General features: G+C 45.6%; 1 protein-coding gene across 1 annotated transcript in view; it reads left to right on the top strand.

Annotated features, from left to right (window-relative positions):
* LOC106612992 (cell adhesion molecule DSCAM) overlaps window positions 1-24767 on the top strand; it is a 171420-nt gene that overhangs the window by 92253 nt on the left and 54400 nt on the right. The window contains exons 4-11 of the mRNA XM_014214775.3: window positions 8153-8299; window positions 8514-8792; window positions 9013-9288; window positions 11501-11797; window positions 12961-13233; window positions 14595-14873; window positions 15143-15262; window positions 17425-17604. Coding sequence (XP_014070250.2) covers window positions 8153-8299; window positions 8514-8792; window positions 9013-9288; window positions 11501-11797; window positions 12961-13233; window positions 14595-14873; window positions 15143-15262; window positions 17425-17604 — 1851 coding nt within the window. The remainder of the gene's footprint in view (window positions 1-8152; window positions 8300-8513; window positions 8793-9012; window positions 9289-11500; window positions 11798-12960; window positions 13234-14594; window positions 14874-15142; window positions 15263-17424; window positions 17605-24767) is intronic.

Here is a 24767-nt window from a genome sequence, read left to right on the forward strand (position 1 = left end):
CAGGTTGAGACGTCCAGCAGGATAAGAGGCTAAACGAGTGAGGGGGAGACGTCAGAACCCTTTTGTAGTCCTGTGAGGTCACATGGTATCACACCTAGGTGTGAAGGCCCACTTTATGACCCTTTGTCTTGGATAGAGAGAGAGAGCGCTTGGAGGAACTCAGTAGTCCATAACAGTTCAGCATTATAGACAGTAAAAGGATGTTCAACATTGTTCAACATATGACATTAAAACGGCACAATGCTACATCATGAACATTTCTATAGCAGGTTCAATTTATTTCCAGCCTCACTTTTGTTTTATGAAATAGAGGCCAAAACAAACCCCAAAATTATAAACTTTTAATTTCATTAAAGTTTAATTTAAAGCTTAAACCTAGCTTTAAAATAACCTCAATTACCATAAGCAATTTCATCAGCTTTATATATGTGGATTTGGTGTTGCCAGTAGCTCAGTGGAGAATACGGTTGTTTCTCTCTGGTTGGGGACTGCATGGAGAGAGAATGAAATTCACAAATTAGTGTCGTCTGATGGGATGGAAATGTGTTAATTGCTGTTTTTAAGCTGCTGCAATAATGAGGTTATGATGGCAGACTGCTCATGGCACATTATTTAGCCCAGAGCCCATATAAACTCACAGAACTGTTGGTTGGTGAAAATAGAGTGCTAAATGTAATTACTCATTTTACAATCTGTGGATATTCTACATCGTCAAATATACATTTAGTGCCAGTGGAAGTGTTTCCAGCTGTGGTGTTAGTTAGCTGGTTTAATGTGAAACGTACAGGGTTTCCTGTGGCATTGGCTGTCCTCTCTCTTGTAGCCTACACAGAATGTTGCTCTCTGATACAAAGACATTTCAGACAAGAGGTAATAATTTGACAGAGAGAAGTGTGAATGTTGTTGTCTCTGGCTGGAGCAAACACCGGCCTTTGTCCTCCCAGTTGATTGGTTTTGCTTGCAGTGTGCTGTCTGTTTGTGTTGAAGCTAACATTAGCCAGCCCACCAGGCATCTCTCAGGGATAACTAACTGCCATGAAGAAGATTACACCCACATACAAAAATCACACCTCCCAGCTAAAATCCCACCATGCTCAGTCCACATCAACAACCAAAGCTAATCCAGGAACGTTTTCTCACTGTTGGCTAGAGGTGCTGATACAAGGAGCCAGCTGTAGTAGAGTACATCTAAAGGTGGCTAGCCTGTCTCTCTCTCTTTCTGCACTGTTCTGACCTTGGCTTCTGGTTGCGTGAAAGCAGCACGGAGCCTCTGTTGTTGTCAGAGCAGAGGGAAGAAAGAAATAAAAGAGAACTTTGAATACCTTTCATCAGGCCAGGAGTCAGAGAGAAAGAATAGCACTCCCTCATTATGCAGTATCGTGTGGAGATGAGAGCGGTTGGTTGGTGCGTGGTCGCGGAATGGCACGGAGGGAGAACACCTCCACAATGGCACCAGGTATGCAGAGAGAACATGGAGTGAAGGTGGATTAATTATACATGCAAGTACAACACAGTAGCTCCTTGCCTGCCTGCTGCCTCTGTGCCTAGCCAGGCTCAAACTAAAGGCTCACACACACATCGCACTGAATGTGCATCTACCATTCGTCTGCCGATCTTTCAGCGCACTGTGTTTTAGGGACCACCCACTGTAGAACGTCAAACTGCCGACATTTTTCATGCGATTCTACATGTAAAATCAGTACACACTTGGTTCACAAATTACATTGAGGTGCTAAGTACTCTCAGCCAGCAAACGCTATTGGTCTGTCTGAGCCCTAAGGCTGTGTGTTTATAGGATCCACAGTACTGAACAACTCAGGTCCCAGAGGTTTTGCAGGCTGGAGCTCTGTTGATGCCTCTGTTGAGGCTAGTATAGTCCAATAATCTCCTGTATAGGTCTTGTATTACTAAGAAGGGTTGAAGGCTCATTGATATCACAACTTGAAGAAGGAGTTTGAAATACTAACAAGCTGCATTTCAACTTTTGTTCAGTCAGTTATTCATGTGTAAAACAAGCTAATTCAGGACAACCATTGTTGGTTGTGCTTAGGTACTGTACAGGTCCTTCTATACTCTACTACACTGTTCATATGTGTTAGTGGCTACCAGCATTTTTTTATACGCTCCTTCACAATCCAAACTAGGATTTGAATTGCCGTCTGTCTCTCATCGTGTAGTGAGCAAGGCTGGGAGGTCAACCTCTTCAAGAGTCCACTGGCATATGTTTTTTATTGTTGTATAATCTAGCCATAATTGGTACTAGCATATCAGACTTACTGTATAGCATATGCTTTTGTTTGCTATTTTAAGAGTTTTCTTCTGTAAAATACTGTACATTCATTCTATATGCTATTTCAGATAAAGTCCTATCCTTCAAATATAGTCCTGAATCACAGGTTCAAACCAGAACTTTGATCAAAACTAAAGAGAGTAGAAAAAAAATCTGCATGATTTATTCAAATGACATATTTCACATGTAAGATTTGTGTTTAAATATGCATAGTTCATCTCATGACAGCTGGGCATTTTTTGCATGGATTGATTCAACCCAGCTGAATGATTTATGATGAATAAAAAGGCATCTTTAATTTACTGAGGAGAGGTAAATAACACCAGTCACTCACTGCAAAATGGAGGACGCTTTCTTTACAGGCCATCAAATAATTCCTCTAAAATCACTTCTTGATTTTACAGATCTTTGATCTTTGAGAGGATTAGGGTTGATTGACGGATCAAAGGAGTTACTATGTGTCCTTAAGTGGTGTTTTGATGTAGCACAAAGGAGAAGAGGGGAGATGGTGACACGCTTCGTCACCCTTCCACACACATTCATTATTAACGCTCCACAGTGCGCTGAGTCCCTACCCTACACGTGGGTCGGTGTGGTGTGGCTGGGCCAGCTGTCTAGTGGGCTGGGCACTGGGTACTGGAAGAGATAGGATTATTATATCTACAGGATGGCTTGCAAACCCCTCTAACCTCAAATAACAGGAGTCAGGACACATACTGTACATGTAGCTGAATAGGGAGAGAGGACAGAAAGAGGACAGACAGAGGACAGAGATAGGACAGAAAGAGGACAGAAAGAGGTGGGAAGGAGGTTAAAATGGGAAGAGGGACTGAGCGGTGGATGAAGGAGAGGAAGGTCCAGAGAGAGGGCAGAGTATTTTATATTATCCAGGGTGTGAGAACTGGGCTGTTGGTGAATGTAGCCGACGTACACTATGACAGCCATGATGGAGCCATGTTGTCAGCCAGCCGGGTGTCCATGCATCCGCCCTACTGCGCTATAGGCTGAGGAGGAGCTCCCTGACTCCCTGTCCCTGCATGGTGAGGTCAGCAGCCCAGTGACCTGACCTCAATTATACCAGATTAGAGATCAGAACAGATCTCCGGCACGCTGACCTCGGAGCAGCCACCAATTAGTCTCCGAACATGCAGTCAGAAAAGAACATCTTGTCCAGGAGGACAAGGAGAGGGTGTGGAGGAGCAGGCGGAGCCAAGATCCCTGTCCCTACAATGTCCACACCTATTTCCCATACATTTTTCCCAATGAGGTTTTCGACAATGCTTTTGGGCATTGTAACATTTTGTACTGCTATTTCCATGTCTTTGACTACAGGTCTGTAATTGTGTCTTAGCATATTGCTTTAGTCTCCCTATCACACATTAGCTGTTGGCAAAGTTGAATACACAGCTGTGTGTAGATTCACTCTACCAATAAGATCAGAGCTAACCCACTGGGCACACACTGGTTGGATCAACGTTGTTTCCATGTCATTTAAATGAAATTACGTTGATCCAATGTGGAATAGACGTTGAATTGATTTCTGTGCCCATTGGGAAGCCACATGGCCAGAATGATCCTATCCGTCATCTCTCTATGGAACTGGGAAACACAGTCTAAGTCACCAGAGTAGCCAGAATGTAACGGCTGTCGTGAGATAAAGTAGACCAAGGTGCAGCGGAGTTAGTGTTCATCATTGAATATTTAATTGCACAACGTGAACACTATACAAAAACAAGAAAAGAGAAAACCGACAGCCAAACAGTCCTGTCAGGTGCAAACACTAAACAGAAACAATTACCCACAAAACCCCAACGGAAAAACATGCACTTATGTGTGACTCCCAATCAACAACAACGAACTTCAGCTGTGCCAAAGAAATACAAAAACAAAGAAAAAGAACATTGAACGCCCACCCAATGTAACACCCTGGCCTAACCAAAATAAAGAACAAAAAACCCCTCTCTATGGCCAGGGTGTTACAGTACCCCTCCAAGGTGCGGACTCCGGCCGCAAAACCTGACACTGAAGGGGAGGGTCTGGGTGGGCCTTCTTACGGCGGCGGCTCGAAGGTCTGGTGGGCGACCCTGACTTCGCCCGGCTGGCGGGCGACCCTTGTTGCGCCCAGCTGGCGGACGAGCCTGGCTGCGCCCGGGTGGCGGGCGGCGATGGCTGCGCCCGGCTGGCGGGTGTCCCTTGCTGCGCCCGTCTGGCGGGCCATTCTGGCAGATCCGGACAGACGGGCCACTCTAGCAGATCCGGACAGGCGGGCCACTCTGAGAGACCTGCTGGTTTGGTGCATAAGGCACTGCCAGAGTGGCAGATCCGGACAGGCGGGCCACTCTGGCAGATCCGGACAGGCGGGCCACTCTGGCAGATCCGGACAGGCGGGCCACTCTGGCAGATCCGGACAGGCGGGCTACTCTGGCAGCTCCGCGCGGGCCACCGGCAGCCCGACAGGCGGGCCACTCTGGCAGCTCCGAACAGGCGGGCCACTCTGGCAGCTCCGAACAGGCGGGCCACTCTGGCAGCTCCGAACAGGCGGGCCACTCTGGCAGCTCCGAACAGGCGGGCCACTCTGGCAGCTCCGAACAGGCGGGCCACTCTGGAGGCCTAGTCCTGGGAGGTGGTACCGGACGGACCAGGATGGGGAGACCCACTGGAGGCCTGGTCCGTGGAAGCGGCACAGGAGAGACCAGGATGGGGAGACCCACTGGAGGCCTGGTCCGTGGAAGCGGCACAGGAGAGACCAGGATGGGGAGACCCACTGGAGGCCTGGTCCGTGGAGCAGGCACAGGACAGACCAGGATGGGGAGACCCACTGGAGGCCTGGTCTGTGGAGCAGGCACAGGACAGACCAGGATGGGGAGACCCACTGGAGGCCTGGTCCGAGGAGGAGGCACAGGCTTAACCAGGATGGGGAAACCCACTGGAGGACTGGGCTTTACACAGAACCCCCTTCCCTTAAAAAGGAGGATGCACATTCTCATCTACAAGTCGTGTCTTATTTAGCATTCTTAGTATGCAAGTCTTATTTAGCGTTCTTAGTATGCAAGTCTTATTTAGCATTCTTAGTATGCAAGTCTTATTTAGCATTCTTAGTATGCAAGTCTTATTTAGCATTCTTAGTATGCAAGTCTTATTTAGCATTCTTAGTATGCAAGTCTTATTTAGCATTCTTAGTATGCAAGTCTTATTTAGCATTCTTAGTATGCAAGTCTTATTTAGCATTCTTAGTATGCAAGTCGGGAGAAATTCGATTTAGTCCCGGGCAAAGTGAGGGTGATTAGATTAAGTGTGTTTCTGGAGAACGAAGGGAGAGCTAGCTCCTTCAGATCAGCAGGGCTGGGAAGGGAATGTGTGGAGCTGGGCTGAGCTGGGCTGGACAGGGCTGGGAAGGGTTGGGCACGGCAGGGCTGGGAAGACCAGGGCAGGGCTGGGCTGCACGTGGAAGACTACGCAGCACTCCTGGCTCTTTTGATGCTCTGCCTTTATCACAAACACCAGGCTGCCTGTTTCAATGATTTCACCTCAGGTTCAGAAGCTTAATCTATACATGCAAATATTCTGAGTATATAAAACATTAAGGACGCCTGCTCTTTCCATGACATAGACTGACCAGGTGAATCCAGGTGAAAGCTATGACCCCTTATTGATGTCAAATCCACTTCAATCAGTGCAGATGAAGGGGAGGAGACCAGTTAAATAAGGATTTTTAAACCTTGAGACAATTGAGACATGGATTGTGTATGTGTGCCATTCAAGACAAAATATTTAAGTGCCTTTGAACAGGGTATGGTAGTAGGTGCCAGGAGCACCGGTTTGTGTCAAGAACTGCAACGCTGTGTTTTTTTACACAGCATTAACAGTTTCCTGTGTGTATCAAGAATTGTCCACCACTCAAAGGACATCCAGCCAACTTGACGCAACTGTGGGAAGCATTGGTGTCAACATGGGCCAGCATCCCTGTGGAACGCTTTTGACACCTTGTAGAGTCCATGCCCCAACTAGTCGAGGGTGTTCTGAAGGCAAAAGGGGGTGGGGTCCAACTCAATATTAGGAAGGTGGTCCTAATGTTTGTTATACTCTGTGTATACTCGGTGTATAACAGTACTGTATGTCTGGAGGATCTGATACAGGCTAACATTGATAGGGACAGAATATTGCTGAATGCTGTGAAATCAAAAGCCAGATGGTGGAGAAGGAGTCAGAGGCAAGGAGAGAGAAAGACTAATAGAAAGGAGAGCGAGATAGGAGAGACAAAGACAATAGACTTTCTTTCATTTTGATTTTCTGCTGCAGTCTGCTGAGCCCTGTCTTCTCTCTAGCATCCCCTCTCCCTGCTCTTCAGTTTGTCATAACACAATAACAGAGGTCTGACAGCTTAAAAGACACTGGAGGAGCATGGAGGTGCTTGGGGAGAAAATTGCTGCAGAACACAGGCTGCTCAGTGGCTAGAGAGAAATACCATTTTGTCTCGCACAAGATGGATTCCACTGTGAGATTGCATTGTACCAAAGACAGAATCAAAATGGAGAACCTTTAAAAAAGCAAACTTTGTTTTACATAATTGTTATTGGCCTATGTTGGTGATATCAAATACTCTGATACAAATCACACCATTTTATATTTTCACTTTGATTGAACAATGTATTGTGACAATATTGAATATTGAAGAAGTAAATCATACATATCATTTATGAATATCAATATGAAAGAGATATCATTTTGATGTATCTGATCTCCTCAACCTTTAAAGAAATGCCTGGCAATGATAAGGGCACGCACACACACACACCACCCTCCCTCTACAGATCACACTGCTGGTTGCCCGTCACACAACTGCATTTAAATCAGGAGCTAGAAACCCCTTCAGGATATCAAATCCATGGACTCTGGTGTCTATTCTAACTAGGTCAACTCGTACAATAGCTGCAGACTCTTTCTCCCTCTCCTCCCTCTCCTTATTTTTACTACCTTTCATAAGTGGATTTTTTATTTATTTTTATTTGTATGAACAATAGATAACGAATGAATTATCAAATATGCCAATAATAAAGGCAGGTAAAATATTTCTTTATCCGGTTCTTTTGTATTTTTTACCAATTGATAACTTTGCCAAAAAAACACTGATATCCTATGCTTGACTTGTCATTGATTCTCTGTAGATTTCAGGCCACAATGGTGCATGATGTTTTACAGTCCATTTTTATCAGGCTTTATCTAAAGACACCTTCCTCGTTGCCAGAGACAAGGCACAGCCCTGCTACTGTAGCTGGTTTTAACTGAAGCTGCCCCTGGCTGGTGTTCCTTGGGGCCTAAATGCTCACTAAGCTGTCTCTGTCTTAGCATGCTCGCCACAGCACAGTGAAGACAATCTCCTGTAAATTGCTTTTTCGATCAGTTTTGACATCAATCTGCTCTCCTGGGGATAACGCGTGCATATGATTGCGAGAGGAAGGTATCATTCCTTATGGATGTTGACAACCCCACTCAGTCGGGTTTGATCCCCAGAATTAACATAATATTACTGCACAGACTGAACTGCTAGTGACACCCAAAGAGGATTTGGTTGCTGTAGCAGAGGTTTAGACCAGATAGATTACTGGAGCTAGGGAGGGCAGAGGTCAAATGTAAAGGTTATCTCAGGTAAAAGGTCTTGGTATGATATGTTTAAGGATATGTATGCATAATAGAACTTATCTAGATAATTCAGTACTGTTTGTGAATGCCATGGATTATGCGGGACCGGGTGTCTTTTCCAGCTGGATGGCGTACTACAGTAGCTTCCTATGAGCTGATTGGCTCCTGTATTTTTTTATGTGAATAATCCCTCCTTTCTTTCTCTCTCTTTTTCTCTTCCAGGACTTAGATTTCTCATCACAACCACAGGAGCCTTGTATATTCTGGACGTCCAGAATGAGGATGGATTGTATAACTACCGCTGCACCACACGGCATCGCTACACGGGCGAGACCAGGCAAAGCAACAGCGCCCGGCTTTTTGTGTCAGGTCAGTCTGTGCTGCCCTAAATACCCTAAATAACGGTACCCCAGAAACATCTAGATATCTGTGCAGTACACCATGTTGCAGTAATACATCAGAAACTTCTGCATCTTCATACACTGCAAAGTCCACAACACGGTAAATTCGATCGCAACACTATCTCTTCTAATAGTGAACTCTATTCTTATCATAACAACTTCTCTCTCTTATCTCTCATAAGATCCCACCAACTCAGAGCCTGGGATTCTGGATGGCTTTGACCGTCGGGAGGTCATGGCGTCCCATCGGGTGGAGCTGCCCTGTAAGGCGTCGGGCCATCCCATGCCCAAGTACCGCTGGCTGAAGGACAACAGCCCCCTGGAGCCCGACACACGTTTCCGCCAGAGTGTCACGGGCCTGCTGATAGAGAGCGCCCAGCCCACTGACTCTGGCACCTATGTGTGTGAAGTGTGGAACAGCTATGGCAACGCTGAGGTGGTGGGACGGCTTCTGGTCAAGCGTGAGTCCAAACACCACATCACACTCACACATCAGGAGCTATCACAGCCTGGGTGCCATGATGTTTCTGCGTTAGCTGCTCTAGCCCTGTCACTTTGTTTATCTATTTCTTTGAAAATGTTCTTACAACAAAATATTTGTGTCACGGTATAAGAATGTCATAGGCCACCAGTTTGGTTTGTTGTTATTGATGTGTGTTCTGTATTTTCTCTGGTGTCCAGAGCCCCTGAAGGCGGTGGTCAGCCCACGAAAGGTGAAGGGCAGCGTGGGTAGTAAGGTGTCCTTGCATTGCAGTGTCAGTGGCTCTGATGAGTATGAGCTGTCGTGGTACCGTAACGGAGAGATCATCTACCCCGGCAACAACGTGCGGATCACAGGCATCAGCAGGGAGAACCTGATCATGGAGGGCATGGCCAAGAGCGACGGCGGGGCCTACCAATGTTTCGCCAGGAAGAGCAAAATGTCCGCTCAGGATTTTGTTCAGGTCATTTTGGAGGGTGAGCTACAGTACAGGTTTCTTATAAAGATCAATGCTACTATGGCAGTTATTTGATATATTGGTGTTCTTATAATGACACAGTGGTTAGAATATATCACCATGTGTTTTTTTTTCATGTGTACTGTACTGCTTGGAAGTTGACTATAGCATGAGTGGTTACGGTTTTATGTTGTGTGTATGTTTTGTGTCCATGTACTGTACCATTCAAACGTTTGGTCACACCTACTCATTCCAGGTTTTGTCTTTATTTTTACTATTTTCTACATTGTAGAATAATAGTGAAGGCATCAAAACTATGAAATAACACGTATGGAATCATGTAGTAAGCAAAAAAAGTGTTCAACAAATCAAAATATATGTTATATTTGAGGTTCTTCAAAGTAGCCACCCTTTGCCTTGATGACAGCGTTGCACACTTTTGGCATTCTCTCAACTAGCTTCATGAGGTAGTCACCTGGAATGCATTTCAAATAACAGGTGTGCCTTATTAATTTGTGGAATTTCCTTCCTAATGCGTTTGAGCCAATCAGTTGTGTTGTGACAAGGTAGGGGTGGTATACAGAAGATAGCCCTATTTGGTAAAAGACCAAGTCCATATTATGGCAAGAACAGTTCAAATAAGCAAAGAGAAATTACACTCCATCACTTTAAGACATGAAGGTCAGTCAATCCGGAAAATTTGATGAAACTTGCTCTCACGAGGACCGCCACAGGAAGGAAGAACCAGAGTTACCTCTGCTGCAGAGGATACGTTCATTAGAGTTACCAGCCTCAGAAATTGCAGCCCAAATAAATGCTTCACAGTTCAAGTAACAGAAACATCTCAACATAAACTGTTCAGAGGAGACTGAGTGAATCAGGCCTTCATGGTAGAATTGCTGCAAAGAGACCACTACTAAAGGACACCAATAAGAAGAAGAGACTTGCTTGGGTCAAGAAACACAAGCAATAGACATTAGACGAGTGGAAATCTGTCCTTTGGTCTGATGAGTTCAAATTTGAGATTTTTGGTTCTAACCGCCGTGTCTTTGTGAGATGCAGAGTAGGTGAACGGATTATCTCTGTGTGTGGTTCCCACTGTGAAGCATGGAGGAGGAGGTGTGATGGTGCTTTGCTGGTGACACTGTGATTTATTTAGAATTCAAGGCACACTTAACCAGCATGGCTACCACAGCATTCTGCAGCGATACGCCATCCCGATCTGGTTTGCGCTTAGTGGGACTATCATTTGTTTTTCAACAGGACAATGACCCAGCACATCTCCAGGCTGTGTAAGGGCTATTCTACCAAGAAGGAGAGTGGTGGAATGCTGCGTCAGATGACCTGGCCTCCACAATCACCCGACCTCAACCCAATTGAGATGGTTTGGGATGAGTTGGACCGCAGACTGAAGGAAAAGCAGCCAACAAGTGCTCAGCATATGTGGAAACTCCTTCAAGACTGTTGTAAAAGCATTCCAGGTGAAGCTGGTTGAGAGAATGCCAAGAGTTTGCAAAGCTATCATCAAGGCAAAGGGTGGCTACTTTGAAGAATCTAAACTCTAAAATACATTTTGATTTGTTTAACACTTTTTTGGTTACTACATGATTCCATATGCGTTATTTCATAGTTTTGATGTCTTCACTATTATTCTACAATATAGAAAATAGTAGAAATAAAGAAAAACCCTTGAATGAGTAGGTGTGTCCAAGCTTTTGACTGGCACTGTATGTGTAGTTGCAGCAGCAGTGACTTAGCAGAAAGGGATTTTGGCCCTGGATCGATACAGGGCCAGTGTTGTGCTCCTGCAGAACAGCAACTGTTATTAGGGTTACTACCCCAGTCAGCTTTAAACTGCCTAACTGAGCCTGGTTGCTTGGGCAACTGTCTCGCATGGCCACGGAACTGTATAAGGAGGATATTGATCATCTATAATGATGTAGAACATGCTAGGGTTATCAGAGAGCAACAGCAGGCCACTCTAAAATAGAGCTGTTTTCTATCATTAACAATTGTTCTTGGTTTTGTGTTGCACATTATTTTCACACTTGTAAGGAATTATTTGAATTGTTTTATGTGAGCGATACCTTAGCTGACTAATGTCAGTGTAGAATACGTTTACAATGTTCATACAGTACATGATGCAGAGATTTGTCAGGTTCTTCTGTCCAAGCCTCCCGTTGTAATCCTATTAACCATTACCCATGGTCTCCCTCTCTCTCCCCTTTCAGACGGCACTCCGAAGATTCTGTCCTCCTTCAGTGAGAAGGTGGTCAACCCCAACGAGCCGGTCTTCTTGGTGTGTAACGTCAAAGGCACTCCCCCTCCCTCCTGTACCTGGAACCTGGACGACGACCCGGTCATCAAGGACAGTCACCACCACCCCGGCCACTACGAGACCCACGAGGGCCACGTGGTCAGCCAGCTGAACATCACCCACACCAAGGAGGTGGACGGAGGGGTGTACCGCTGCACATGCAGGAACTCGGCCGGGGCGGTCTACCACCAGGCTCGAATAAACGTAAGAGGTGCTTGTCAGATCAGCTCCTCCAAAACAACAAAAACATACACCTAACTCATGTTTGTTTGGTTTCCAAGTTAAATGCCTGTTTCTTTTAGGTTTTTGTTCTACTCTCCCTCCTTTGCTAAGTGCCGACATATTCCTAACCTTTTTTACTTGAGATCATTTTCTTTCTTTCTTTATTTCTTCCTTTTATTCCTCAGTTTCAGTTGCAGCTTTGGACTCCATTGTTTAGTTTCTCCTAATTTCCTCCATGTTGTTTTTTATCCCTGTGTGAATTTCTCTTGTCACATTGCCTCTCTTTGTATGACTGTGATACTCCAGTTCTATAGCTTTTTCTATTCTAACACTGCTATTTCTAGTCGCCCGTATGTTGTTGGCCTGTTTGCATGTCAGTCCCTCATACTGTCAAAGACAATGCCAGGTCACAACCAATCATGTTTTGTCAGTGTGTGTTTGTGTATGTGTGATCCATCCATAACATGTCTGTTCTATTGATTGTGTCTCCTTTGTTGGTCAGGGACATTCTGCTTGCTATAATACCTCTCTTCCTGTCTTTAATAGTAATCTGATCCTCTACACAGATCACTGTTGCAGAGATGATTCCCTTCAGCTGATTTACACTGCTGTTCCATGTGTAGATGTTTGAACACATTTGACCAGTGTATTATTATTTTATTTGTAGGCCTTACTGACAGGCAGGTTTTCAGCCCAGTGTGGTGTATACTGGTAAACTTTGTACTGCATCTTTCTATGGTGGTGGTGGTTTTATCTTAAAACTGCAAAAGGGATTATAGTTCTCTCTCTTTTGTTTCCTTGGTTAGTTTCTTACTTAGTTTTTTGTTGTCGAATGTATTCTTTATTTATTCAACCAGACAGTTAGTTTCAAGTGGCTCTTGGATTTGTAATGCAGATAACTCATACAGTGAATATTGTCCACTAAAATGTTCTGTCTTTCAGCTGTCAGCCAACCCTACCTTGTCCTTGTCTAATTTGGTCCTGATTTCACAGCCCTCTCTTCAGAGTCTACCATGAGGTTCTGTGGTAAAAACAAACACATTTGGGTGTGCTGTCAATACATACGGCTTGATGTTGCTGACTGTCATTTCACAATCCTCTCACCCATAAATGTGTTTATAGAGAGCTCTCTCTCCCTCTCTGTATTTTTAGGGGCTGCCAGCATCCGTCCGATGAAAAACATCACAGCCATCGCAGGGCGGGACGCGTACGTCCACTGTCGCGTCATTGGCTACCCATACTATTCCATCAAGTGGTATAAGAACTCCCACCTGCTCCCCTTTAACCACCGGCAGCGGGCCTTCGAGAACAACGGCACTCTGAAGCTGTCCAACGTGCAGGAGCTAGACCAGGGAGAGTACAACTGCAGGGTATTGGTCAAACCTCATCAAGAGACCAATCAGAGCGTCCATCTCAATGTCAAAGGTAGGAAGAGCCTGCCTCCCTGACTCATGCACTGTGACAGTACACAGTAAACAAGGTATTTTTTCTAATATCCACACTGGCATACCACAATTTGGAAAGTGTAAAGGAAGTCACACTGCTTTCTTAGCAAATACCACTTCCTCTCAATTCGACCCATACCTGGCACGAACTTGGTACCTCTGTCTTGCTAGCCCACATGACCACCCTCCTGATGCATCTTACCAGTCGGCACCATGTGAAAAGCTTGCTCTTCACTGGCACAAGTGGGGACACTTCAGGCTGAGGAGTAGGTTACACACATCACCATGTGCTACATAAGCATTCTAAGAGGTATGAGAGTGTGGACAGTAGAACATGGCAACGCTGTAGGCAGAGATAGGAAGTGACCTCGCAGGTCATACTCCCATTGGCCAGGGCCATCACATCACATTGTTAACCATAAGCTACAGTAACACTGCCTGACATTCACCACTGCTATGACTGCACTTCTTTGGTATGTGAGACTAAATTAGAGTCATTAGTATGACTGCACATACAGTAGCGATTGAGCTTGATTACCAGAGACCCAGAATACGTAATGGGAATGTTAACGAGTGATTCCCCATGCCTCATATCCATGTCATGAATGATGCAGCCACTGCTTAAAACATTTCCAGGAGATGAGGCTGGGGCGGGGCGGGGGAAAGGGGGACCACATGATATAAAGCAACACTTCCCCGCTACAAGTATCTTAGTTAATTTGCTCTGCTCAAGCTTCAAATTCTGAAAGCGGCTGGGGAGATCCCAGGAGTCCATTATCCCTACTTTGTTGTGAATTAAATCAGTGCTCAAGTGCTGCTTATTTCAGTGTTATTTTAACTCATTGATTCTCAAATGCAGCTGACTTGCGGGATGGCTGGAGAGTCCCCTGAGAAGGTGCCACAGTGGACTTACTGAGCAGGATCTCTCATCTAGGTCGTTATCTAGTCTAGCATGGGGCCTGATTCTCCATTCATTTGTATAACATGTTGTTTTTTCTCTTCTTGAGGGTCGTTAGGTTTTCTAGACAGACTGATGTGGCATGAGTCACCAAAATACAGAATCACCCCTTCAAGTGTTTATGGAATAGTACACCTGTTCTTGGCACTGTTTGCTCCGACTCTGAGTACAGAATGTTCGGCTAGACTGGAGGAATGACTAAGGTGGAATTACGTGATGATTCACTCTCAGTCCTTCTGAGTTCAGAGTCTATTCAACGATTTCCAATGACCAAAGGGATTGATAGAATATTGAAGTATGACACACAGGAGATTCTACCGGTATAGTGTATTGTCTCTCAGCCTAATGTGGTTATGGTCACCTCTCCCCCTCTTCCCTTCCAGTTCCACCGTACATCCAGCCCTTTGCATTCCAGCGGTTCTCCATTGGTCAACGCGTCTTCATCCCCTGCGTGGTAATGTCAGGTGACCAGCCCCTGGACATCACCTGGCAGAAGGACGGGCGGCCAATCCCTGCCAGTCTGGGGGTCACCATCGACAACATAGAGTTCACCAGCTCACTGCGGATCTCCAACCTGTCCCCAGACCACAACGGAAACTACACCTGCATTGCACGCAACGAGGCTGCAGCCGTTGAGCACCAGAGTCAGCTCATTGTCCGGGGTGAGAGAAGGCTAGCACATTGTTCCTCTGTCTCTGTCTCTAGATGTATCTCTCTTAGGTTCCCTCCTCTCGCTCCCTGACTCGTACTGTCTTTCTTTCTCTCTCTGTTTCTGTTTCTTTCTCTGCTCCTCTCTCCGTTGCTTCTCATCTGTCTTTATACTGGGATTTCTCTCCACTGCACTCTTTTTCTCAATCTATCGCTTCTACTATCTTTCTGTCTCAGAAGTACTAGTAAGTCAGTCTGTGTGTGGTTCCCTCTGCTCTTCCAGTTCCTCCCCAGTTTGTGGTACAGCCCACAGACCAGGATGGGATCTATGGCAAAACTGTGACCCTCAACTGCTCTGCTGAGGGTTATCCACGCCCCACCCTCGTATGGAAGCACTCCAAAGGTAAACAGATATGGAACTCAAGCATCAGAAGACTGTTAGCATGAATGAAATGGTTATACAAACGTATTAATGGACATTGTTTGGGGATGTAACGGCAGCTCTTTTGGAGGGAGTAACGGTAGTAGTAGTTGAAGGCATATGGGTTCCATCTGTTTCATCCACAGCCCGTGTATGATGTGGTTCAACAACTGCAGGTGTACACACACACTGTCACAGGTCGCAGGTGTACAGCCACTGTCGGTTGTGAGGTGGGGGAGCTACCAGTGAGGTGTGAGAGAGCAGGTGAACAAAGTGGCACAGCACTTGACCTGGATAGCTGAAGAGGGGACCCAGGTGTTTGCTGCTTCGTCCATAACCAGGGATGAAAGCTTCCCTGGTTATGAGAGACAACAACCAATCCAACCAATTGGGTGGTGTGGGGGGCCGTGTGAGGGGCATCAAAGGCGTGGGGACAGGGCCAGACAGACAGTAGCCAGGCTTTGATGGGATTTGTTTTTGACTTGGGCTCCCTGGGACCGAGAGGAGATTGGGTTTGATGTGAGAGAGACACTCCTCAATGTCTTAGACCTCCTGTCTGATTAAAAATGTCTGGCAGATCCTTGGTCTGTCGCCACGGCGATGGCAGAGTGTAGACTCGGCCGGGGCCTTTATCTGAGATGTACCTCTAATTTATAAGTGCGTGTGTTGCTGTATGTTGTGGTTCTGGATAATGCTTTTTATTCTCCCAGTCAGGTGCTAGCAGAGCAGAGCCACAGAGAGATAGAACAGTGAAGAAGGAAAGGTCAGCTGGTATTAGCATAACTGCTAGCTCCCTCTGGATATGCAAAATCCATCATTCAAGAGCACGTCCTCCTCTCTCGCTCTCTCTCTCTCTCTCTCTCTCTTCTCGTCTACAAGGCAGCAGAGCGGGAATAGTACAGCCACTTGACCCCTCGCTAACCATAGGCACTTGACTGGATTTTTAATTAAGGACCAAAACCCACAGTTCACTAAATGTCCTTATCTTTACACGCTAACTTTATCGCATGCTAATATCTGGCCCAGTTCAGACATATGTTTAATACTCTATGAGCGAGCCTGGATGTGTTGCTGTAACATAGGTAGACCACTTACAGCTCTGAGTGGATTTCCATTCCCAGGCAGCTCGTTGACCTGAACATTTTCAGTATTACACATTTCCTACAGTACTGAAGTCATTTTGACCTTTTGAATGAGACTGTCCAACATTACCTCCAACAGAAACATGGATGATTATAGAAAATAACTTGTTCCCTAATATGTGAAAAGTATAATGCTGTATGCTAGTATGCTGAAGAATACCTCACCACCAGGGAGATGTGCCCAACAAATGAAGAATATTTGACCTACTAAAAGCATGTACATACTAATACTAATCTTTGTGTTTCACCAAGACAAAACCAATGCTTTGGAGATTAGGTTGTATTTACCCCAAAATATATGTACAATACAATGTTCAGTCTTTGATGTGTAGATTTGTAAATGTACATGCTTACATGTTCAATGTTGTTCACATGAAGGATACCAAACATGGCTTACAGACAGAAAATCAAGGAAAAACAAAGGAAAAGAAAAGTACTTTTTTTGTGTAAAGAAAACTGCTCTGCATTTTATTGGCTGATTCCTTGTTTCAAGGCCACGTTGCAGTCTTGTTGTTTTCTTCCTCAGCAATCTGCTCTGGTGTTGAACATGAGCACTATCTCTTTAACGATTACCTCATTTTAGTGGCTACATTCTCCACAGCAGCTGCTGAGGTTTAGGGGCAGCATTAAGATACATGTTTACTGTCCTTAAATCCCTAAAGCTTTGTCACTAAAGCGTTACACACACTGTACAAGTCAAATAAGGATGCGCATCTGTCAATAGTCTTGACCCAAAACATGAGCATTAAAAACAAAAACAGTAGTAGCTTTGGATTTAAATTAGTAAGGGGAAATTGTAGCACACCACCCCCATGTGCTGTTAACCTTACATTGCTTATGCCAAATACAATGTTTCCGATTAAGGATTAGAGTATATTGTAGACTTACACGTCCTTTACAAATATGTACACAATTTTGAAAGGTGCTAAATGCATTTAAAATGTGGATCTCAGGTTATATCATCCATGACTCGTGGCCCCGTCCCTCCTGTCTCTTCCCCAGGTAACGGGGTTCCACAGTTCCAGCCCATCGCCCTGAACTCTGGCTCCCGTATCCAGCTGCTGGTCAACGGCTCTCTGCTCATCAAACACGTGCTGGAGGAGGACAGCGGCTACTACCTGTGTAAGGTCAGCAACGATGTGGGAGCTGACGTCAGCAAATCCATGTACCTCACCATCAAAAGTAAGACTCCAAAAACACTGTAATGTTTCTTTCTGACTTCCTTATTAGACTAACTCTGCTTGGTATTGTTGGGTGAAGCATCAAATGACAAGTGTGTATCGCATCTGTGAGTTTGGGTCAGAGCAAATGAGGGGAATATAAGGGTAAAATCTTGATCCCACAGTATAGTCACTGTTCCTTTGGCCCTGGGTGTGTGTGTGTGTGCGTGAGCAGCTAAGGACTTATGTCCCGTCCATTACACGCTGAACTCTTCATTCAAGCGGAGTCTGCCAATTGCAAAAGAGAGGGACAGAGCACTACACCACTACACCACTGGGCTCTCTTGTTCTCTGGCCTGCTTTCTCTATCTCACTCTTTCCCCCTCTCTGTTTCTCTCTCTCTCTCTCTCTCTCTCTCTCTCTCTCTCTCTCTCTCTCTCTCTCTCTCTCTCTCTCTCTCTCTCTCTCTCTCTCTCTCTCTCTCTCTCTCTCTCTCTCTATCTCTGATAATGATTCTGTTCCCCTACTTGTCTTACATCACCTACATCACATTTAAAATGACATATAGCACCTTCATAAGGTCACCAGTATGCCGTCTCTCAATCTGTATTTCCCTGAAGTCACAGAAATGTGACCACCCTATATGTTATCTTCTGGTATCAGCCCTGTCCCTGGCTGCGTATTGATTTGTATTACAGTGTTCTCCTATAGCCTTGTAGACATCATGTTTAACCGACAAGGGGGAGAGGGCCTGCCTTGTCAGGTCTATTTTAATCAGTACCAGCAGCAGTCTAATGTAACTGTAGCATCACTAATCACTTTCTGGTTACAAAACCAACCTGAGACAGAGCCAAGGCCTGGGCCATGGCCAGGCTAAGCATCATTAACGTCAGTGGGACTTGGAGAGGAACTGGGACACCGTTCAGTGACATAAGGTCACTCATTAGATGCTGTGTCATTTCAAAGGTTTAGTCATTGAACAATTGACCTTAGGGTTGCTCAGATGGCCTATAGGCTACTGTAGTAACTGTACATTGAATCATCACACAGTTAAAACAGATACAGTCTGTGTAATGAATCATGACAAACTGAAACAAGGACAGGGCATGGTTTTGTATTGGAGTCCAGACAGTTTGTCTCTCTCTGCTGTGTTGACTGGTGTGACTGCAGCATGTGGAGTATGTTAATAATGGTTGCGCTAGCAGGACAACTTCCAGTGAAACTGGAGGGAGTGCAATTCAAATAAATAATCATTAATATTATGGATTTTAAACATTTAGGTACATATAAGTGTCTCATCGGCTGAAAGCTTAAATTCTTTTTAATCTAACTGCACTCTCCGATTTACAGTAGCTATTACAGCGAAAACATGCCATGCGATTGTTTGAGGACGGCGCCCCACATCAAAATATTTTCCCAACGGCACAGGTTTCATACATTCACATATAAGGATTAAATATTCACTTACTTTTTGAAAATCTTCCTCTGATTTGTCATCCAAAGGGTCCCAGCTATAATGTAGTGTCGTTTTGTTAGATAAAATCCTTCTTTATATCCCAAAAAGTCTGTTTAGTTGGCGCCATCGATTTGAGTGATCCACTCATTCAACTTGCAGAGAAAGGAATCCGAAAATCTACCCCTAAACTTTGTTTCAACAAGTCAAAATATGTTTCTAATTACTCCTCAGATACCCTAAAATGTAATCAAACCATAATATTTCTTTCCGAAAGAAGTATGTTCAATAGGAAACCGATTTTAGTAGGTGCATTATGTCTTCATGGTGCGCGCAAACACGAGTTTCCAAGACTGCGTCCTTCTACTAAAACTGTTATTTCTTATTTGTTTTTGAAGTTACAAGCCTGAAACCTTGAACATAGACTGCTGACACCCCGTGGAAGCCATAGGAATTGTATCCAGGGAGCTCATTTTCAATATGACCTTTTTCTTGCATTTCTAAGAGGATGGTCTCTCTCTCTCTCTCTCCAAAAAAAGATTGTGGGTTGGTTTTTCTTAGTTTTTTCTCCAACCATATCTATTGTGTTATATTCTCCTACATTATGTTAACATCTCTACAAACTGCAAAGTGTTTTCTTTCCAATGGTACCAATTATATGCATATCCTGGCTTCAGGGCCTGAGCTACAGGCAATTTACTTTGGGCACGTCATTCAGGCAGGAAGTGGAGAAAAAAGGGGCCTAGCCCTAAGAAGTTAATGACCCTGGTCACCAGTCTCCTGGCACTGCCAGTCTGGCTTCGCTGCGTGGGGGAAGTATTCTCATTTGATGGTGCTCAGATGTGAGTGGAGCTTATTTTCTGTTGCTGTTCTTATCAAGCTGTTGCAGGAGCCCCCCCGCTAAGCCGCTCTCTCTGTCAGAGCCAAAGGCAGCTCCCTCCTGGCATTGACTGCTGCACAAATATGCAAACAGACACACAAACAAACACACGCAAAGATGGTAACACACACGTGCGCTCCTACAGTACACACAAGCCCACATTTACACACACACGTGCGCACACACTTTCTCTATCATGCATCCATTCAGATTCACATAATGTAAATAAATACACACTCTCACACACATCAGTAACCATACATACACATCCCATCATCAACACACGCAGACCTGCACAGACTTTTAGGTTCCATTCCATACCTTTGCGTTTTATATACTTACACTAATTTGTGCAAACAAGCATGAGCCATCTATTTAAACAAACAGTCTCTGATCATGGTGTGGCTACGACACTGAGAACACAGACATACATTGGCTGTATGCTAGCCAGCATGGCTACGATGCCCTGGCCTACCCCACCCAGTGTACTGTACAGTATGAGCTTGTCATAGTTAATGAGGATAACATGGAAATGCTTATGTAGCACTCTGTGTTTCCATCAGTACATTAGCTCACTGGAGGCCGTGGTTGCCATGCAGTGGCTGGACCTGTGAGACAGCACACTTACACAGCCAATCAGCAACTGGCTGGGCCCGGGCACCATTCTTCTTTTTTTTTTTTTACATTACCACCCAGGTCATTGGTCAGCATGCCATAAACAGTAGCTATGCAGTTGGTTAATGCCTAATTATCACTGACAGACAGTTGGCTGTACACCGTAGCCAGGCCCAACAACAGCAACACGCTTCCAGTCACAAGAAAGCCTCTTCCTCTCCTCTCTGCCTTCTTTTCCCAGGAGGTATTTGTCTCCTGACGTGTGAGAGAGTATTTGTGCAGGAGAACAGGGCATTAGAGTGGCTCCACTCAACTTGTCATCCCTGTACTGTATGGCCTGTAAGAAGAACACTGGGCCGGCCTGAGGAGTGTGTGTGTGTGTGTGTGTGTGTGTGTGTGTGTGTGTGTGTGTGTGTGTGTGTGTGTGTGTGTGTGTGTGTGTGTGTGTGTGTGTGTGTGTGTGTGTGTGTGTGTGTGTGTGTGTGTGTGTGTGTGTGTGTAGTGTAAATCTGTGTGTGTGGGTGTATTATAGGCTATATGCATTTCATTGTGTGTGTGTGTGTGTGTGTGTGTGTGTGTGTGGTGTGTGTGTGTGTGTGTGTGTGTGTGTGTGTGTGTGTGTGTGTGTGTGTGTGTGTGTGTGTGTGTGTGTGCGTGCGTGCGTGTGTGCGTGCGTGTGTGTGTTTGGGGGGTATAGCCCAGTGAGGCATTGCATGGCGTGGTGGCCTACTTTCCCAGCATGCCCGGCGAGGAGAGGAGATGATAAAATGAGGGTTGAAGCGTATTATCCTCACACAGCGCCATCGCCCCAGCCTCAGCCCCAGATCAGCTTCCACCCTGACACTGAGACCAGCGTGCCCCAGGACACACGATATCATTGGGAATGTACAGGGGGAGGATGGGAGAGCAAGAGATTTGCTTTTAATGTATCAGTCTCATAGCGTTTCATAGCCTACTGTAACTGTGTGTATGTGTGAGCTGACTACATTGTACTGTACTATAGGTCTATGCAGGATAGAGGAGTTAGGCTGAGAGCTGCTCCTTATCACCAGATTCCATAAGCCTTCAAAAGCTTAATCAGGAAGACGGAGGGAGATTTAGGGCTGTTACAGTAAGGGGTGTTACAGTAATACTAATTGTAAAGGGGACCCACTGTGAGCATGTCTCTGTGTAGTGAGGTGTATAGATTCCTGCTCGTTCTCTCCTATAGCCTACTCTCATTTCCTGTTTAGTTATATTCAAATCTCTCAAGACTATTTCAATTTAATGATGATCGACATCTTGGAAATGTGAACATTCTGATTATCCAGAAAGCTCAGAGTTGTAATGTCTTTGGGGCTTTTGTTAGTTGTATCCATCTTGCTACTGGGGGGTTGGAAGCTCAGTCATTACATGATGGTACAGCTGTACTCTTGTCACTCATCAAAATATCACATTTCATGCCTTATAAACCCTGAACTGTGCACTCGTAGACTCAAGATGCTTTCTGTAAAAGTGTACTTATTCGCTTGAGTGGATTGAAAAAGAACACCATTAGTGTCTCAGTATGCACTGCTGCCTGTCTGCCCTGACTATTCTGCTGCCTGTCTGCCCTAACTATTCTGCTGCCTGTCTGCCCTAACTATTCTGCTGCCTGTCTGCCCTAACTATTCTGCTGCCTGTCTGCCCTGACTATTCTGCTGCCTGTCTGCCCTAACTATTCTGCTGCCTGTCTGCCCTAACTATTCTGCTGCCTGTCTGCCCTAACTATTCTGCTGCCTGTCTGCCCTGACTATTCTGCTGCCTGTCTGCCCTGACTATTCTGCTGCCTGTCTGCCCTGACTATTCTGCTGCCTGTCTGCCCTGACTATTCTGCTGCCTGTCTGCCCTGACTATTCTGCTGCCTGTCTGCCCTAACTATTCTGCTGCCTGTCTGCCCTAACTATTCTGCTGCCTGTCTGCCCTGACTATTCTGCTGCCTGTCTGCCCTAACTATTCTGCTGCCTGTCTGCCCTAACTATTCTGCTGCCTGTCTGCCCTAACTATTCTGCTGCCTGTCTGCCCTAACTATTCTGCTGCCTGTCTGCCTTAACTATTCTGCTGCCTGTCTGCCCTAACTATTCTGTGTGTGTGTGTGCATGTGTGCATGTGTACATGCGTGTGTGTGTGTGTCCCAGGCCGATGAAGCTCTTCAGTGAGTTTCTGCTTCATTTAAACCCGTCAATACTTCAATTAGAGACAGACTAAGTAAGGGCCCAGGGGAACAGTTATTTGCATGTGGTGTTCTACCTTATTTTCAGTCCCTCTCTTACAGAGAAAGGGTTCAGATCAGAAAGATAAAACAACTGATGATTTTGCTACTGCTGTGCAGCTAACACATTTTACTCAAAGTGTGTACACCCTAGCCAACTAGAAATCCTACAGTAAGATGTTTTTATTTTATTTTATATACCAATTTTTGGGGGATTTCTTGTCACAAAAATTAAACTCTATAATGGTCTGTTCATCATGTACAATTTCAAGACTGGCATTTATTGCAATTCACACCTTTTAATAATGCTACTGGATGATTGTTTACTCAATCAGTTGTAGTCCATCTCCATCCAAGATGGCAACCTCCTCCTCAGTCTCCCTCTGCCCAGTGACACACAGCCAGACCTGACTGGGACCTGACAGACAGACAGGAATAGAAACCTCCTCCTCAGTCTCCCTCTGCCCAGTGACACACAGCCAGACCTGACTGGGACCTGACAGACAGATAGGAATAGAAACCTCCTCCTCAGTCTCCCTCTGCCCAGTGACACACAGCCAGACCTGACTGAGACCTGACAGACAGATAGGAATAGAAACCTCCTCCTCAGTCTCCCTCTGCCCAGTGACACACAGCCAGACCTGACTGAGACCTGACAGACAGATAGGAATAGAAACCTCCTCCTCAGTCTCCCTCTGCCCAGTGACACACAGCCAGACCTGACTGAGACCTGACAGACAGACAGGAATAGAAACCTCCTCCTCAGTCTCCCTCTGCCCAGTGACACACAGCCAGACCTGACTGGGACCTGACAGACAGATAGGAATAGAAACCTCCTCCCCCTCTCTCTCTCTCTCTCTCTCTCTCTCTCTCTCTCTCTCTCTCTCTCTCTCTCTCTCTCTCTCCCTCCCTCTTTCTCTCCCTCCTGCGCATTATTACCAGGCTCTGTAACATCGCTGGATATTAAAAAATATACATCAACCAAGCAATTATGGGCTATCAAAAAGAATACTGGTAGCCTGGGGGGCTACTGAGGGCTGTGTTGTGAGTGTAGGCAGGAGAGAGGAGTCTGGCTGGGAGCAGCCTTTTGTTGTCCCCACAACCTTCTTTAACAAGTCTCAGGTTGTTGTGAGGATGGTTTAAGATGGAGAACACCTTGAGCTGCCTGTTTGTTCTATGTCATCTTTGACACCTGAGGCCTTTACTGTAGCAGTATTGGGAGTGTCACAGCAAACTGAGTATGACACTGTGGAAGCACACAGCACAGAGCAGCCAGTCTCTGTAGCTTTAACAAGCAGCCAGAGCAGACAGACATTTCCCTGAAATTTGATCAGGTGGAACTGTGTTGATCACACAGTGGAGGAGCTGGGTTCTGTGCCAGAGCCACGTGTGTGATGACAATAGCAGATCGTATGCCTGTGTTATTTGAAAGGTATGTCAGAATTAGGATTCTTCTTTTATTCTGCGCCACCCCCCTCCTTCAGCTCCCCCTCTTCCCTCCTCTCCTCAAAGGCGGAGCGCTCATCAAGGCATGCCCTCCGTCTCGCGGGGGCAGGAGTAGGAAAACATCAGGCAGGTCTCCTGCTGACGCCGCCTGCCACGGCGCTGCCTGCTGCCTCAGACGTACAGAGAAACTACCCCTGTTAAGGAGCAATAACATTTAGAGAAGGCTGAGGAGGATATTTTAATGTGCCTCACTTAAAATTCATAGTTGTCATGCAAAATAAATCAGCATTCTTTGGCGTAGCTTGAGAGTGAATAAGAGATGAGGCTTAAATGTTGGCAGACCTTAGTCTGACACATTCAATCATGTCAGAGACGGGCTGTCAGCTAGCGGAGCCACACCCCCTCCTACACACACACACACACACACACCCCTCCTCTGCACCGAGAACCTCAAACGGGGTGGTGCAGAGAGAACGAGGGAGATGGAGAGAGTGTGTCACCTGGGATCATGTGTTGTTTGTTATTGCTGCATGTGTTTCTCTGTTTTTCAGACATTGTGTG

Source organism: Salmo salar, chromosome 09 (assembly GCF_965601325.2).
Source record: "Salmo salar chromosome 09, fSalSal1, whole genome shotgun sequence".
NCBI lineage: Eukaryota > Metazoa > Chordata > Actinopteri > Salmoniformes > Salmonidae > Salmo > Salmo salar.